The sequence below is a fragment of the Elgaria multicarinata genome, chromosome 3 (assembly GCF_023053635.1).
Source record: "Elgaria multicarinata webbii isolate HBS135686 ecotype San Diego chromosome 3, rElgMul1.1.pri, whole genome shotgun sequence".
In the NCBI taxonomy this organism is placed as follows: domain Eukaryota; kingdom Metazoa; phylum Chordata; class Lepidosauria; order Squamata; family Anguidae; genus Elgaria; species Elgaria multicarinata.
This window is the reverse complement of record NC_086173.1, coordinates 18,322,862-18,337,500: the sequence shown is the minus strand read 5'-3', so window position 1 is coordinate 18,337,500 and position 14,639 is coordinate 18,322,862. Positions and strand designations below refer to the sequence as shown.

General features: G+C 49.7%; 1 protein-coding gene across 3 annotated transcripts in view; it reads left to right on the top strand.

Moving 5' to 3' along the window:
• Positions 1 to 14,639, top strand: part of GRIPAP1 (GRIP1 associated protein 1) — a 92,072-nt gene that overhangs the window by 32,657 nt on the left and 44,776 nt on the right. For all 3 annotated transcript variants that reach the window (XR_010025169.1, XM_063119473.1, XM_063119472.1), the window contains 4 exons: positions 159 to 254; positions 1,839 to 1,895; positions 3,501 to 3,600; positions 13,949 to 14,076. Coding sequence is in view for 2 of the 3 variants with exons in the window: in XM_063119473.1 (XP_062975543.1) it covers positions 159 to 254; positions 1,839 to 1,895; positions 3,501 to 3,600; positions 13,949 to 14,076 (381 nt within the window). In the remaining variant the exon portion in view is untranslated. The remainder of the gene's footprint in view (positions 1 to 158; positions 255 to 1,838; positions 1,896 to 3,500; positions 3,601 to 13,948; positions 14,077 to 14,639) is intronic.

Sequence of the window (14,639 nt, the reverse complement as noted above, 5' to 3'; positions counted from 1 at the left end):
AGCTCCTCCTGCCTGACGCTGACCCTGTCGTCTTTTCCACATCGCTAGCAAACGTGGGACTAGGAATGCCATATTTGCCACCAGATGTGTAGTTCTCCCTTTAACATACCTTACTTCCCCCTCCCCGCAAACACACTGATGGGTCGTCTCCTCTGCAGCTGAAGGACCAAGAAGTAGAAGCAACCAAGGAGGAGCTGCGAAAGATTGAAAGAGCTAGGGACGAGCACATGGACACAGTCAACCGGCTGAAACAGGTCCGTGCGTGCGTGTGTGTGTGCTGCTGCTACCTGCCAGCTTCCCAAGGGAGCTGGTGCTTGGCTGCATGAAGTTCCCAGGTCCATCTGTTCCCTTTCCTCCTGCCAGGATCTCCCATCTGCTGGATGATGTCTCTACTCTCAGTGTGCTTTCAGTGCCTGGCATAGATGGGCAGGTGGCGCTATTCCTCCCCGATTCACATTTGCCGTTCTCTCCTAGAGAGTCAGTCGCCCTGGTCCCCAGATTGATACAATTTGGTGCACTAGATGGAAATTCACTGGTGCTAGGGTGGCTTTGGGTCTCTTGGATCTTCCTAGAATATCATCATCATCATCATTAACATTATTATTATTAGCATTATTGTTAACATTTTTAGCCCCTCTCTTCAGCCAAAGAAGGCTCTAGAGTGGATAATGAAAGTCAGTAATAAGTCACTCTCTGCCCTCAGAGCTTCGGCTATTGGGCGGTATAGAAATGCAATAAATAAATAATCTGAAAGACAAAAGGAAAAGGGTTTGGGAGAGAGGAAGGAGGGGGAAAGCCAGTGTGGTGTAATGGTTAATGTTGGATTGGGAGTCGGGAGATCAGGGTTCCAATCCCCACTCGGCCGTGGAACCTCACTGGGTGACTTTGGGCCAGTCACAGACTCTCAGCCCAACCTCTACCTCACAGGGTTGTTGTTCTGAGGATAGAAATGGAGAGGAGGAGGATTATGTATGCCTCCTTGGGTTCCCTGTAGGAAAAAAGGCGGGATATAAATGTAATCAACCTCAAAAAGCAAATCTGGGCATTCATTCTTAGTTATTGGTGTTCTTTCTGGTAAGGAGAAGGGAAACAAACTACCTGCCAGCTGCTGCTTCTCTGGCTGAGGGATGGGACCAGGCTGGTCTTTCCCTTGCCAGGATATTCTTCCCGGGAGTCAGAAGGATCTTCATGGGAAGATCCCTCGGTCCGCTGGCCGATGGAGGAGGCCTGGAAGTGCTGCCTTTCAGCTCCGCAGTCTCCAGCTCCCCAGATACCTCCCTATTCTGTATATCCCACCTTAAAACAAAGGTTTGGGGATACTACCCACGCTGTGTTTGGAGGCACTGCCTCTAACGGCAAAGTAGAACAATAGAGAGGAAGCAGGAATAGTTTTCTGGGACAGTAGATGGGGCCAGAGGATTTGGAAGTGAACCGTGTAAGCAGTGATGGGGAAGTGTGGAGACGCTAAAAATGTAAATACTTTAGTGCCCATTTAAGGTGATTTCTGTCACAATGAGGACTAGAAACTTGCTTAATGTTTTTAAAAGAAAAATAAAGCCATTTCAGACATCCTGTACCCACCTCCAACCTGGGAATCAGAAGACGGGAGCCCGATTCCTCAACTTGCAGCCCAACTGCAACCAAGCAGTTAAATCCTTCGCCTTGTGCCGTAATAAATTTGCCTCCTAGCAGGGTAGTAATTGTTAGGATGGGATGAGCAGAGAGGAGAATTCTCAAGTGCGTTACCACCCTTAGAGTGTGATGGAAACCTAATTTGACACCTCTCAGCCTAGCGGAGTCATGATGAGTGGATGCTGACGGCCCTTGTCTCCCTGCAGGAGGTGAAAGACACCGTGGATGGGCAGCGGATCCTGGAGAAGAAAGGCAGCGCAGCAGTAAGCCGAGCAGTTTCCCGTAGGGAATTGAAGTTTGTGGGGTGGGGGGATGAAACGCAATGAGGGGGGGGACTTTGTTGATCTAGCCCAACCTTCCCCAACCAGGTGCCCTCCAGATGTTTTGGACGTCAACTCCCATCAGCCCCAGCCAGCGTGGCTGAAGGTCAGGAATGCTGGGAGTTGCAGTCCAAAACATCTGGAGCACATCAGGTTGCAGGAAGGGCTGGTGCAGGCCTGGAACCCGTTCCTGTTTGCTGTGGCCATTAATTCTCCGTCTCCTTCTGGGACCATTTCAAACGAAAGGGAGGGCAATCCTCTCCTCACCTCCTTCTTTCTTTGTCCTGCCCTCTTTTGCAGGATATTTGAGGCTGGGTTTGCTGGTGGGCTTGAAGGCAAGACTTTGAAGTTCCATCTCCCACCCCCTCAGAGCTAAAAAAGAATGCCAGGAGCAAGATGATTCCGTGGCACAGCGGCAACTGTGCACCGCAGTGTGCCATTTGGAGTTCCCTGTGGGTGGGGGTGGGTGGGGAGGGGAGCCAGGGCCAGGGGCCGAGAGAGAGAGGAAAGGGGCTGCTGGGAATGGTGAAGGCCCTGCCACTCTGCTTCCCTGGTGGTCCCTTTGTCCGAGGGCCTTCCGTGCAGTCAACTCTTTGCTGCTGCAGCGACGGCAGCAACCCCCTCGCTCCTTGCGGAGCTGTGTCTCCTGCCTCTCCTCCTGCCTGCTGGCATGGCTTCTCTCCTCACTCCCAGCTGGGGAGCCAAGCAAGCCGCAACAAGAGGCTGGATGACAGAGGGCAGATGGCGTAGAATCAAGCTTTACCCAGAAGCTGGGGTGGGGAGCCACACTCCTGCCCTTGGACGGTCCTTGCGCTGCGGCGATGCCTCTCCGCCCACACTGAGAATTTGGCCTCACGGCTCTGGCACTGAGCTGTCCCAGGACTCCACCGGCTTCTGATCATGGAGGCCTTGTGGTCTTCAGCCAGTGCCTGATTTCAAAGGGCCCAAAAGCCGCCTCAGAGTTGTACCTTAGCAACTGTTACACAGAGGCATATTGCTGCTGATACCCGAGGTAATATCTAGCCGTTGACCCTGTTCAGACGACACGCTAAGCCAAGGTGGTTAAGCATTTTAAGCTAAACATGATGGCTTAGCCATGGTTTAAACACCCTCACTAACCATCTGCTGCAAAAGGGTTAGCAGCCTAACCATGGCTTAGCGTGTCATCTGAACAAGGTCATTATGATTAGAAGCCCTTGGTAGCTTTATCCCCCCTGAATTGGGCTGTTTCCCTTTTAAAGCCATCCAAATGGATGACCATCGCTGCACCTTGCAGCTCAGCACATAGTTACACTGCGGGAAGCGCCACCGCATCGCTACACCTTGTGGCTGCGAATTCTATCGTTTAACCTACGTGCTGAGTTGTGGCCCCCCACAGCTGTTCCGCACACGCTCAGCGGGCGGCTTGTTTGATTGCACAGCACTTGCATGCTCAGTGCCGAATTCTGGAACTGGGCTGTGGGACTCCACCTCCGTGCGCCCTCCACCTCCGTGCGCCCTCCACCTCCGTGCGCCCTGCCTCCAAACCTCCCCTCCCCCCTCCCACAGCTGAAGGACCTCAAACGGCAGCTCCATCTGGAACGGAAGCGAGCGGACAAGCTCCAGGAGCGCCTCCAGGAGATCTTGACGAACAGCAAGAGCAGGACAGGTGAGAGACAGGGAAGGGGCTGAGTTTGGTTTCCTCATCCGCTCCGGATGGTGGTGTGGCCAGGAAGAGGGCATGGTTTTGGAAGCTGAAAGGGGCGGTCCTCATTTCCTCTTGTAAATCGGTGGGGGTGGGGGCAGCTTCTCATTCTGCATTTCTCTGTCAGGATAAAAACGTCCAAAGAACAAAAATACACCCGTGGTGTCTCAGTTTGAGAAGGGCATGTATATTTTGAAAGTAACCGTGTTTTCCTTTAACTGCATTGGGCAAGAAAAGGATCAGCTGCCTGTTTCTCTCCACACCTGCCCCCCCCCCCAGTTTCCATGTCTTGCAACTCAAAGCAGCCCCAGCCGATGGTCAGGAATGATGGAGTTATCACCTGGCCCCAGGTGGAGGAAGGCTGGCTTAGAACCTCTGCTAAAGGGTGCCCAGGACTCTGGATTCCTGCTAGGCTTGTTTATGACCTCAGCCGCCAGGGCCACAACAAGTCCACTTTTGAACTCTGTTCTTGGAAGAAATGCATCATTTGGTGCAAATGGGCATCTATTTTCCGAAATGAGCAAGAACTTGCTCAGACAGCAGCTTTTGAAGCTCCTGGCTCAGCATTGCTGTGGACAGGAGAAAGCCTTCCTGGGGAAATAAAAGACACCTCCTCCATCCCCAGACACCCCTGAAGTAGGAAGCGTGCACCTGCCCGGCTTGTGTTGTGGTCGGTCAGACACCTGGCCATCACAGCTGCGTGGCCCAGGGAGAGTGGGTAGCCATGCTGGTGGGAGGGGGCCCTGCAGGGATGGAAGCATTAGAAACAGCTGAGCTCTTAAATGAACCATCTGGCTGAGTCCTGGGAGAGAGAGGCGCTGGGTCTTTGCTCCACCGTGATACATAGGCAGAGGCGTGTTGGTCTGGGGCAGAGGTGGGCTGTTTGTGTGGTTGCTGCTGGAGCATGTTAGCGTCTGTGGTGAAAACTTTGCAGGGGTGCAGGTGAAGAGGGAGAGGAGGAAGATGGGAAGAATTAGTCAAAGGATGTTTAGAGGAGCAACAGGGAGGTGGAGGACATGGCCAGGACACTGTGTGGGGAGGAGAACCGTGTGGAAATGTTTCTGCGTCTGTGGGGAAGGGCGGGAGTTTCTCCCCATGGATGCATTCCCCAGTGACATTGTCACGATCTGGGGTGTGGGCAGCAGGGTCCTAAGGCAGGAATGCTGTGGCTGAGATGGCCTGAGACGGAACCGGCTTGGGCAGCTGGAATACTGGTGGAGCAAGCTGGGAGTGAGGCATTGGTCTCGGGGGGCAGAGTCCAACAGAGGGCCAGAGGCAGATCCAGGAAACAGACAGAAGGTCAGACACAGGTTCAGAATCCAAGCAGGGGCCAGAGGCAGAAAAGAAGTCCAGTCAACAAGCAGCCAAGGTCCAGGCAGGGATCAAAGCAAGAGGCAGAGTCCAGGAGGAACAGAGTCCAAACAAGAGCCAGAGTAACCGGTTGCAGCTAGCACGAGAGACCATGTTGCTGTGGCAAAGGCTGAAGGTGAAATGCAGCTCTTATATAGGCCTTTCCTGGCAGCTCCCAGCTGTTCCGTATGAGCCCACCTGGGAGTGCCTGCTGGTGTGGGCCTGAACCCTGCAGGACTTTACCCTCCAGGGCTCACATCCTGCGAAGCCCTGCGGCTGGTTATATGGCAAGCTGCCGCCAGATGGTGCTGCAGGACAGGACAGATCCTGACAGAAATGCATCCGTTTTTTCTTTCAGTATGGGTACATTCTTTCAGCAGTGTCATTTGTTGTGGTCTGAGAGCTCCGCTCATGTACAGGGCCACATTTTGAAGGCCGGATGAGCAGCCCTGAATAGTGACCATATGCCAGCCTTCCCCAAACTGGTGGGCTCCGGGTGTGTTAGAACACAACTCCTAACCAGCAAGGCTGTCGAAAGAGCCACAGCACACGAACTTCCTGGCCGCATGGTGGCTAAAGTGTGGTGTATGTTTTTTGCTGGTTTGAAGAGTTAAAGTAATGCACGTGACGTGGTTCTCAGCATGCCTCCTGGCTTCTCTAGCTGGGAAAGAAATTGCCAGCTGTTGCTGCTACAGAATAAGCGACAGACGACAGTGGCTGAGTTCGGACGACACACTAATCAATGGTTGTTTCCCATTCTGTTCCTATTAAAGCCTCCCCCCCCCCCCCCCCGTTGATTAGTGTGTCATTTGAACTCAGCCACTGGCTCAGTTCAGACAACACGTTAGTCAACGCAGTGTGAAAACTCCACTCAACAGTTGAGTTTTTAGGAGGTACTCCCCACGTTCTAACTCCACCGTTGTGTGACTTTGAGTAAAATCCATTGTGACATTTCATTGACAGTTCCTCTGCCCTCTCTCCTCCCCTGGTCCTTCCAATGGTATCCCATAAGCCATTGCTGCAACAAAAAAAATCCAATCCCGGCAGCTTTCCTAGAGCAGCACTCGCTCCTTTCGCCGCTCTTGGAACTCTGTAGCCAGTGGGAAAGTCAACTCAACGCAATGGAAAACTCCATGGAGCCCTCCATGCAACATAACGGTTGTGCAGGAAGTCTCCTTTGCACAGCGTGGCTATACCATGTGGAGTGTTTCCCCCAAAAAAACTCCACCATGGCTTGGAGTTTTCCCGCCAGACAACACATTTCTCAACGATGGTGTAAAAACTCCACCATGGAGTTCTAAAACCACCATTCAGAAACGTGTTGTCTGAACTGAGCCACTGTCTCTACCAACACATGTGTGCGTACGCGCGCGCACACACACTGCACTCCCCCCCTCTCTTTCCCTCTCTGTCTTCCCTGGGCCCCAGGAGGCGCTGCTATTTAGCCCCTGACCAATTGCAGGCCTGAGATGCCTTTTGATGTTGCCGCTTTGATCTCCTTCGCCCTGAAGTGTGAAGGGACTTCCGTTGCCTTTTGAATTCCTCTCTTTTTTGTTGTGGCGCTGCTGCTGCCCCTTGCCTCCCCGCCCCCTGGCTCCGCCACACACAGCAGTGTGCACAAAACAATCCTCCTCCCTCCACGGGTTTTTTTCCCAGCACAGAGTTCTGTTTAAAAGCTGCCATCCCTTACTTCCCTTCTTCTTGACAAAAGATGAGTGACCACCGGCTCCGCTTGCTGCTTTAAGCTGAGCTAAGGAGGAAGTGAGTCCCCGAGGAGGAGGAAGAAATTGGGGCTTGCGTGGACAGGTGGCTCAAAAGAGGGGGCTGCAGCACGTGCAGGGTCGTGTGTGTGTGTGTGTGCGCGTGCCCACTTGCCTTGGGCAGCTCCAGGCGCCCAGCACTGAAAGAGTCTCTTACTTTCACACAGCCCCGTCTTAGAAATCCACCAGCCACGCTGGGCAGCTGCAGCGCTCGCTCATAGGGTTTCTCACTTCCTACGTGCCCACTGTTCTCTGCTCCACGCGGAGCTCTCCGCGCCACCCTACTGGGCAGGCAACGCGGTTGCTAGAAATGCCATTTCTGGGCTCAGGGAGCAAGTCTGGGAACACAGCAGGGTCGGTGGAGTTTTTGCAGCAAAATGGGCGTGGGCCTAATGGATAATCTGGTTTGCGGTGGGCACTGTTGAGCCCCATGTAAAAGCAGGAAAAACATAGAAGTTTTGTCTACTTAAAAATAATTAAATAGAAGAAACGCCTTCTTGTCCCTCTCTCTTTTCTTTTCTAATTGAGGGATGATGGCGGCTCTCTGCTTGCTGTCAGGATCAGATTCTGCTGCCTCTCTCTTTCTTATGCCCCTGTTTTTATAATTAGCCAGTTTGGGAGACTTTTTATAGAACGATGCCGCATAGAAGAAACAAGAGCACAGCGTGGAGCTCTGAAGATAAAGGGGATAAAGGGGTTATGTTGATAGAAATAGCCTTGATTCTCTATGGCTGGGGTCACCAGGGACAAGGACCACATTTAGCTCACAACCAGATATACTGTACAAGTGAATAGTTGCCATTTTACTCCTAATCGGGGAGTGACGGTAGCACAGTGGCAGAGCACCTGCTTTGCATGTAGAAGGCCCCAGGTTCAGTCCTTAGCATCTCCATCCCTGGGTTGTTTAGTGTGATGTCTGAACCCTGAATTGTGGGTTGTTGGGGGAGAACAACCCAGAGGTAGAACCCGTGGTTTGTTCTTGGGTTCTAACTCTGGGTTGTCTCTCTCCCAACAGCCCACAATTCCAGGTTCGAGCATCATGGACAGCAACCCGGAAACAGAACATCCCTGGGTTGTTTAGTTCTGCCCAGCTGCATTGGGAGCGATCAAGCAGCGAGAGCCAACACACTTGCTCCCGCTTCCTTCAGGAGTAGCCAGGGTTTGTTCAAACCTCTGATGTGTGAAAACGAAGCAATAACAGTAAATGAGATTCTGGTGATACTAATTACATTAGTTAAGTTGGGAGAACAGCAAAGGGTCTTTTGGCACTTTAAAAATGAACACATTTATTATGGCATCCATTCAATGGGGTAGAGGAATTGGAACAGGGAGCCGTGGGAAAGAAAAGCATTCCTTGCCTCTGGAGCCCTCCTGGGCAAGCTGTTTGGAGCCCTTCTCATCTTGGGTGCCGCCTCCCCTTTTAGAAGCGTATTTGCAGCCAGTATTGCTTAAGTTGCTCTTTTAAAAACCAAAAGCAAGCACACTCTGTTGTTCAGAAGGCCTGGTGAAGGCACCAGATGGTCTACTGGAAGTTACATTCTTCAATCTGCCGTATTAGAAGTGTTCCTTGTCATTAGGGTTTGTACATGTGTGTGGTTTTCTGAAGCAAGATTTATACTCTGACCTTCTCCCAAGGAGCTCAGGATATTGTTCATGGTGTCCCATCATCATCATCATCATTGCTCAATTATTATTGAGGTAGGTGAGGCTGAGCAATAGGGGCTGCATTCAGAAGCTGTGATGTCTGCCATAACAGGAATGAACTTCACTCCTCCCAGACTCACACCTCCCTCCCTCCCTGCCCTATGCTGATGCACCTCTGAGGAGATCAGGAGCTTCTGCTTCTGTTTTAGATGAACCACAGTTTAGTGTGTTGTCTGAATCCTAAACTGTGGTTAATCGTAACTTTGGTTTGTTGAACCAAGCCAGCTTGGTTTGAAGTGAGCTTGTTTCAAGTTAAGAAGGGTTTCCTGAGAACCAGGGCTTAAAGGGTTGTATCCCAAATTAGCCCTACCTACAGTAGACCTATTGAAATGAATGAGATGTCAGTTAGACTAGCATTGGTTACAACCCAAATAATTGTAATAAATTAGTGAATAATAAACTCAGCCACTTTGTTGGGTTCTGACAACATGCTCAAGTGTGGTTAATCTGAAAGAGAAACAGAAGCATCTCACCTCTTCTTTGTGCTTGCACCAGCGCAGCAGAAGATTGGGAGGATGCGAGGCCAGGAGGGAGAGGCTACGCTTATTCCCACCACCATGATGTCCAAATGCAGCCGCTATTTTTCAGCCTCACCTACCTCACTTGGGCTCCTCAGTGGATTTCAGCAGTTGGGAGGCTTCTGTCCCTTGGAAAACGACAGTTAATAAGTTGTTTACAGCCTGCTTTTCTATTGGTAAGACGATATGGTAGCTTGATAGAGTTCCAGATGAGACTGGCTGGTTTGACCTGCTGGAAGGCAGGTCAGAGAACAGGGACTCAGCCGGTGCTGAAGACTCAGGCTCTGGGGGGACTCCTGAACTCAGCCCTGAACCTGGGTGCTCAGGTCTTGGCAGTGGCCAGGAGTGCATTTGCACACATGAGGCAAGTGCGCCCATTTCTAAGGATCCTTGATCTGGCCACAGTCACACATGCTTTAGGAACATCCTGTCTGGACTACCGTAACGTGTTCTGTGTGGGGCTGCCTTCGAAAACCGTCCAGAAACTTCAGCTAGCCCAGAATGCTGCAAAAGCCAAAAAAGTAAGGAACCCCATAATGTCCTTCCTCAGGGTAATCTACATGTATGTATGTAAATATTATACATATTATTTCTTGTAGATTACCTTGAGGAAGGACTTCATGGTCCAAAACGCATTGGCAGTTTTCAAAATAAAATACCACATTTCCGTTTTCACCCTTTTGCCTCTGGCTTGTTTGGCTTCCAGAATGCTGCAGCCAGGCAGTTGACCGGCTGCAGCTTCCTTGTTACAACCGCTTTGCTGGCTACAGATCTGTTTCCCAGCACAACTCAAAGTGATGGTTATGATATCTAAAGCCCTGTAAGGCTTGGAACCAGGCTATTTGATGGACCACATACCATCCACTCACTTATGAGCCTGCTGGGTTTTGATCCTTGGAAGAGGCCTTTCTCTCTGACCTGCCACTATCAGAGGATCATTGAGTGGGAACACAAAAGAGGGTTTGGTGGCTGCTTCTTGGTGGCTGCTTCCAGGCTCTAGAGCAGCCTTCCTCAACCTGGGGCGCTCCAGATGTGTTGGACTACAACTCCCAGAATGCCCCAGCCAGGCGGGGCCATTCTGGGAGATGCAGTCCAACACATCTGGAGTGCCCCAGGTTGAGGAAGGCTGCTCTAGAACTCCCTGGGTTGGCTGTTGCTCTGCTGCCCTTCCGCCAGCCGGCAAAGATGCTTCTATTAAAGCAGCCCTTTGGCATATAAGACGGTCTGTTGAGTTGGGTGCTGTTTTTACTCATTTATTGTTGTGTTTCTTAATTGTGTTTCAATGTACTTTATTATTTTAACTTTTTATTTTATTTTACGTTTCTTATTTTTATTTGGTTGTCTATTTAAAATCTTTCTAGCCCACTTTTAAGGGCAGGAGCCCTCCCAAGGCGGCTTACGACCATAAAATCCAGTCAAAACAAAACAAAACTAGTACAGTAACAAAACATCCAGCATTCGTTAAAAAACGAAAAAAGAAAAACAGCAAACGCCAGCATAAAACCTCTGGCCTAGACAGGACTAAAAGCCTACAGTACAGTTGCAGCTACAACCCAGAACAATCCGGTAAATCATAATCAGGGGAAGGCCATTTAGCTGCCTCAAGTGCCATTTCGTTGGCAGAAACGCAGGGTATAAATCCAATCCAATCAATAAATATGGCATCAGGAGCATTCATAAGCAAGAGAGGATGTAATCTGGAAGCTTAAAGCTGAGAATTCAACACAGAGAAATTACTTGAGAGCATGAGAAGGGCAGCTCCCAGGGGCAAACCTATTGCTCCCTGATACCTCCAGAATGGTTAGGGAGTGGGCCTTGGGCTGAGCTCCTTAGGGTGACCATATGAAAAGGAGGACAGGGCTCCTGTATCTTTAACAGTTTCATAGAAAAGGAAATTTCAGCAGGTGTTATTTGTATGCAGGCAGCACCTGTTGAAACTCACTCTTCATCACAACAGTTAAAGCTGTAGGAGCTATACTAGAGTGAGCAGATTTAAAAGGAGGCAGGGCACCTGCAGCTTTAACTGATGTGATGAGGGAATTTCACCAGGTTCCCCATATATACAAATGACACCTGCTGAAATTTCCTTTTCAGTACAACTGTTAAAGATATAGGAGCCCTGTCCTTCTTTCCATATGGTCACCCTAGAGCTCCTTCCCCACGCCTTCCTTTCTTTCACAGATCTTCCTACTAGCTTTGAGTGTGGTTAAGAGTTATGTTGACACTGGCCTTAACCACAGTTAATGATAAGCCCTGGTTAAGAGCAAATCCGGACGAGCCTCAACCATGATTAAGGCCAGTAGAGGGGAGTGTGTGGAGAATCATGGCACAAGAGGCCAGGGGGGATGCAGGATCCAAGCACCTTTTATCAGCTTAGGTTGATATACCAACTACGCCCTTATCTGGACAGAGATAGCCCAGCTATAGTTATCCATGCTCTGATAACCTCTCGTTTGGATTACTGCAATGCGTTATACGTGGGGCTGCCTTTGAAAATGGTCTGGAAGCTTCAGCTGGTACAAAACAGGGCAGCCCATTTACTAACAGGGACTGGCTGGTGAGATCACATTACTCCAGTCCTTTTAAAACTTCATTGGCTGCCAGTCTAGGTCCGGGCCCGATTCAAAGTGCTGGTATTGACATTTAAAGCCCTAAACGGTTTGGGGCCAGGTTATTTGAAGGAACGCCTCCTCCCATATGTACCTGCCCGGACCTTAAGATCATCTACAGGGGCCCTTCTCTGTGAGCCCCTGCCAAAGGAAGTGAGGCAGGTGGCTACCAGGAGGAGGACTTTCTCCTCTGTGGCACTCTGGTTGTGGAATGAGCTCCCCAGAGAGGTCTGCTTGGCGCCTACACTGTACTCCTTTCGTTGCCAGCTGAAGACCTTTTTATTCACTCAGTATTTTAACACTTAATTTTAACTTAAATTAAATTTTACTGTTCTAACTCTGTATTTTAATCTTATATCAATTTTGCTGTGTGGTTTTATCCTGGTTGTGCTTTTTATACTGTATTTTGTATTTGTGCTTTTAACCTGTTGGTTGTTTTATTATGGTTTTAATTTTTGTGAACCGCCCAGAGAGCTTCGGCTATTGGGCGGTATAAAAATGTAATAAATAAATAAATAAGCGGCCTGTTCCCCACTCCTTATCTGTGGCTAACGGATTGGGAGCGTTTACCTCTGCTCGGGATCTTGCATATATTCCTGATTATGTAAACAAGATCTTCTCTGCGTAGTTCCTCAAGGCCACCTGGGATTCCTGCATTTGCAGAGAGAGAAAGAGAAGAAGAGAGAGAAGAGGAGTTAGTTGATGGGGGAAGTGATGAGTAGTGGGATCAATTTAGGACAGGACTCGGCCTCACAGCACTCAGAGAGGAACTAGCTTGCTTTTGCTCTGGTGAATCCTGCAATCTCTCCCAGCCTCTGCCGCCATCTTTTCCAGAATATTCCTCCTACTTAGAACATGCAGAAAAGGACAATCAGCCAGAAGATGAATCCCACAAGGATCTGTCCTAACCACCAGTTGGTTTGTTGTATCTAGCTATTTTCAGAGCCAGGCGGGGCAAAAATAGTAGAAGAGCTATTAGGTGTTCAGTTTGAACTTTTTGGTGCCAGCTCCATTTGAGAAGCAGAGGCCCATCGGTTGTCCCCTGTGCCATTTATTATTACCTGCGATGCGGGCCGTTCTCTTGGCGTATGCAATCTGGCTGATGAAAACACTATCTCTGAGTATGCAGAGTAGGGGTGCAGAACCCCAAGACTGTGGTCAGATCCAGTCTTCCTGGGGTGCCAGTCTGACCTTCAGGGTTTCCAAGATGACCAAGCTGCTTTCCCCCAACCACGGATTGTTTGATGGCTTCCCAGCTTTTGTGCAGCTTTCCCCACATTCTGAAAGGTTGAAATGCCTCTCCTAAGGCTTAGTTCCTGGCAATAGCAGCTTTAAGTTAAAATACGCGGGTAGTTTAGCCCCACCCATTTTGCCTTCAGCCCCGCCTGCTACTGGAAGGCGGCCCCTGTGGCGTTACCTCACAATTTAGTATCTTGTATATGTCTAGATTAGTATGTCTGGTAAGTATGGAATGTTAGAACTGAGTGGGTGTGGTTTGTGATGTAATAGGTGGGGCTGGGGAAAGGAGTATATAAGGAGAGAGTTGGGAGTTTGTGGAGTAGTGTGTGTGAGGGAGAGTTGTTTATTTGTAGAGTAAGAAGAGTTTAGGTTCTAGGGACTTAGGATTGGTGTAAAGAGAGTGAGGTGGTTGGTGTGTGGAGAGTTTAGTTTAGGCAGGATTGAAAGTATTATATTTTTATTTAAAGCTTTTAAATAGCAATAAACTTACTATTATTTTGTTAGCTACCAATACCATGTGTCAGCTTGGCATTATTTACCTGCCCTGCAGTTATTAAACACAGTATACTCAGCGAGATCCAATATTAAACCTGTTTCCCACAGGTATACTCACAGTATACCTACAGTATACCCACAGTATATACAGGTATACCCACAGTATACTCACAGTATACTCAGCGAGATCTAATATTAAACCTGTTTCCCACAGGTATACTCACAGTACACAGTATACTCACAGTGTATACAGGTATACCCACAGTATACTCAGCGAGATCCAATATTAAACCTCTTTCCCTCATAGCTTTTATTTAATCCTCCCTCCGGTTTTCAAGTGGTGGCGCTTGGCCTGAGAAGGGTTTATGCGACAGGCCTAGTGAAAGGGCTGGTGAGGTCGTAGCCTCCAAGAGATTCTTTGAAATGGAGTTCGGCCCTCGGGCTGAAAGAGGTTCTGCACCCCTGATGTGGAGAGTGCTGCTCCTCAACTAGAGAATTGCCCTGACAAGCCGCTACCCAACTAGGCATTACAGAGCAGGATATCCAGGCTGAATGATTGTGTCTTCCTAGCTGCCTTGGAGCACACACACACACCCTCAAACCGCACCTTCCTTGGTGTTCTCACATTGCCCTCTAGGAATTGAGGATCTTGTCCTGGCGGATATCAGCTCTCCCAGCCGGGTGCAGCCGGGGGACAGTAGCAGCATCTCATCCTTCAGCTATCGTGAAATCATGAAAGAAGGCTCTGGAGCTGGCAGTAACAAGGTGAGGAGGCCCAGGGGCAGAAAAGCTTGGTTGTAGGAGCTGAGGGTGGCAGAGCTCTTGGAAGGGGCACAGTCTGGCTCGAGCGGGTGGGTGTCGCTTCACTTCCTGAGGGCCCTTCCTGTAAAGTGTGTTGGGGGAAATTGTTCTTGCAGCTTCTTTAAGCAACATCTGAAATGGCACCCCTGGAGCTGCCTGCCAAGATTGGAGAAAAAGAAGAAACAGCCAAGCAGGTCTTCACATGAAATTTGGTCATGGTGACAGACACAGGGATGCTGCTGAAAATGGCATCCCTGCATCTATTTGTCCCCCAATAAGGTCTCATGAAACTCATCATTACGCTGCAACATCATCACACTGGTTTTTCCTGCTCTTTGCTTCAAGAGCCAGTGTGGTGTAGTGGCTAAGGTGTTGTACTGGTACTCGGGAGATCTGGGTTCCAGTCCCCACTTGGCCGTGGAAGCTCACTGGGTGACTTTGGGCCAGTCACTGACTGTCAGCCTAACCCACCTTATAGGCTTGTTGTGAGGATAAAATGGAGCAGAGGAGTACTGTGTGAGCTGCCT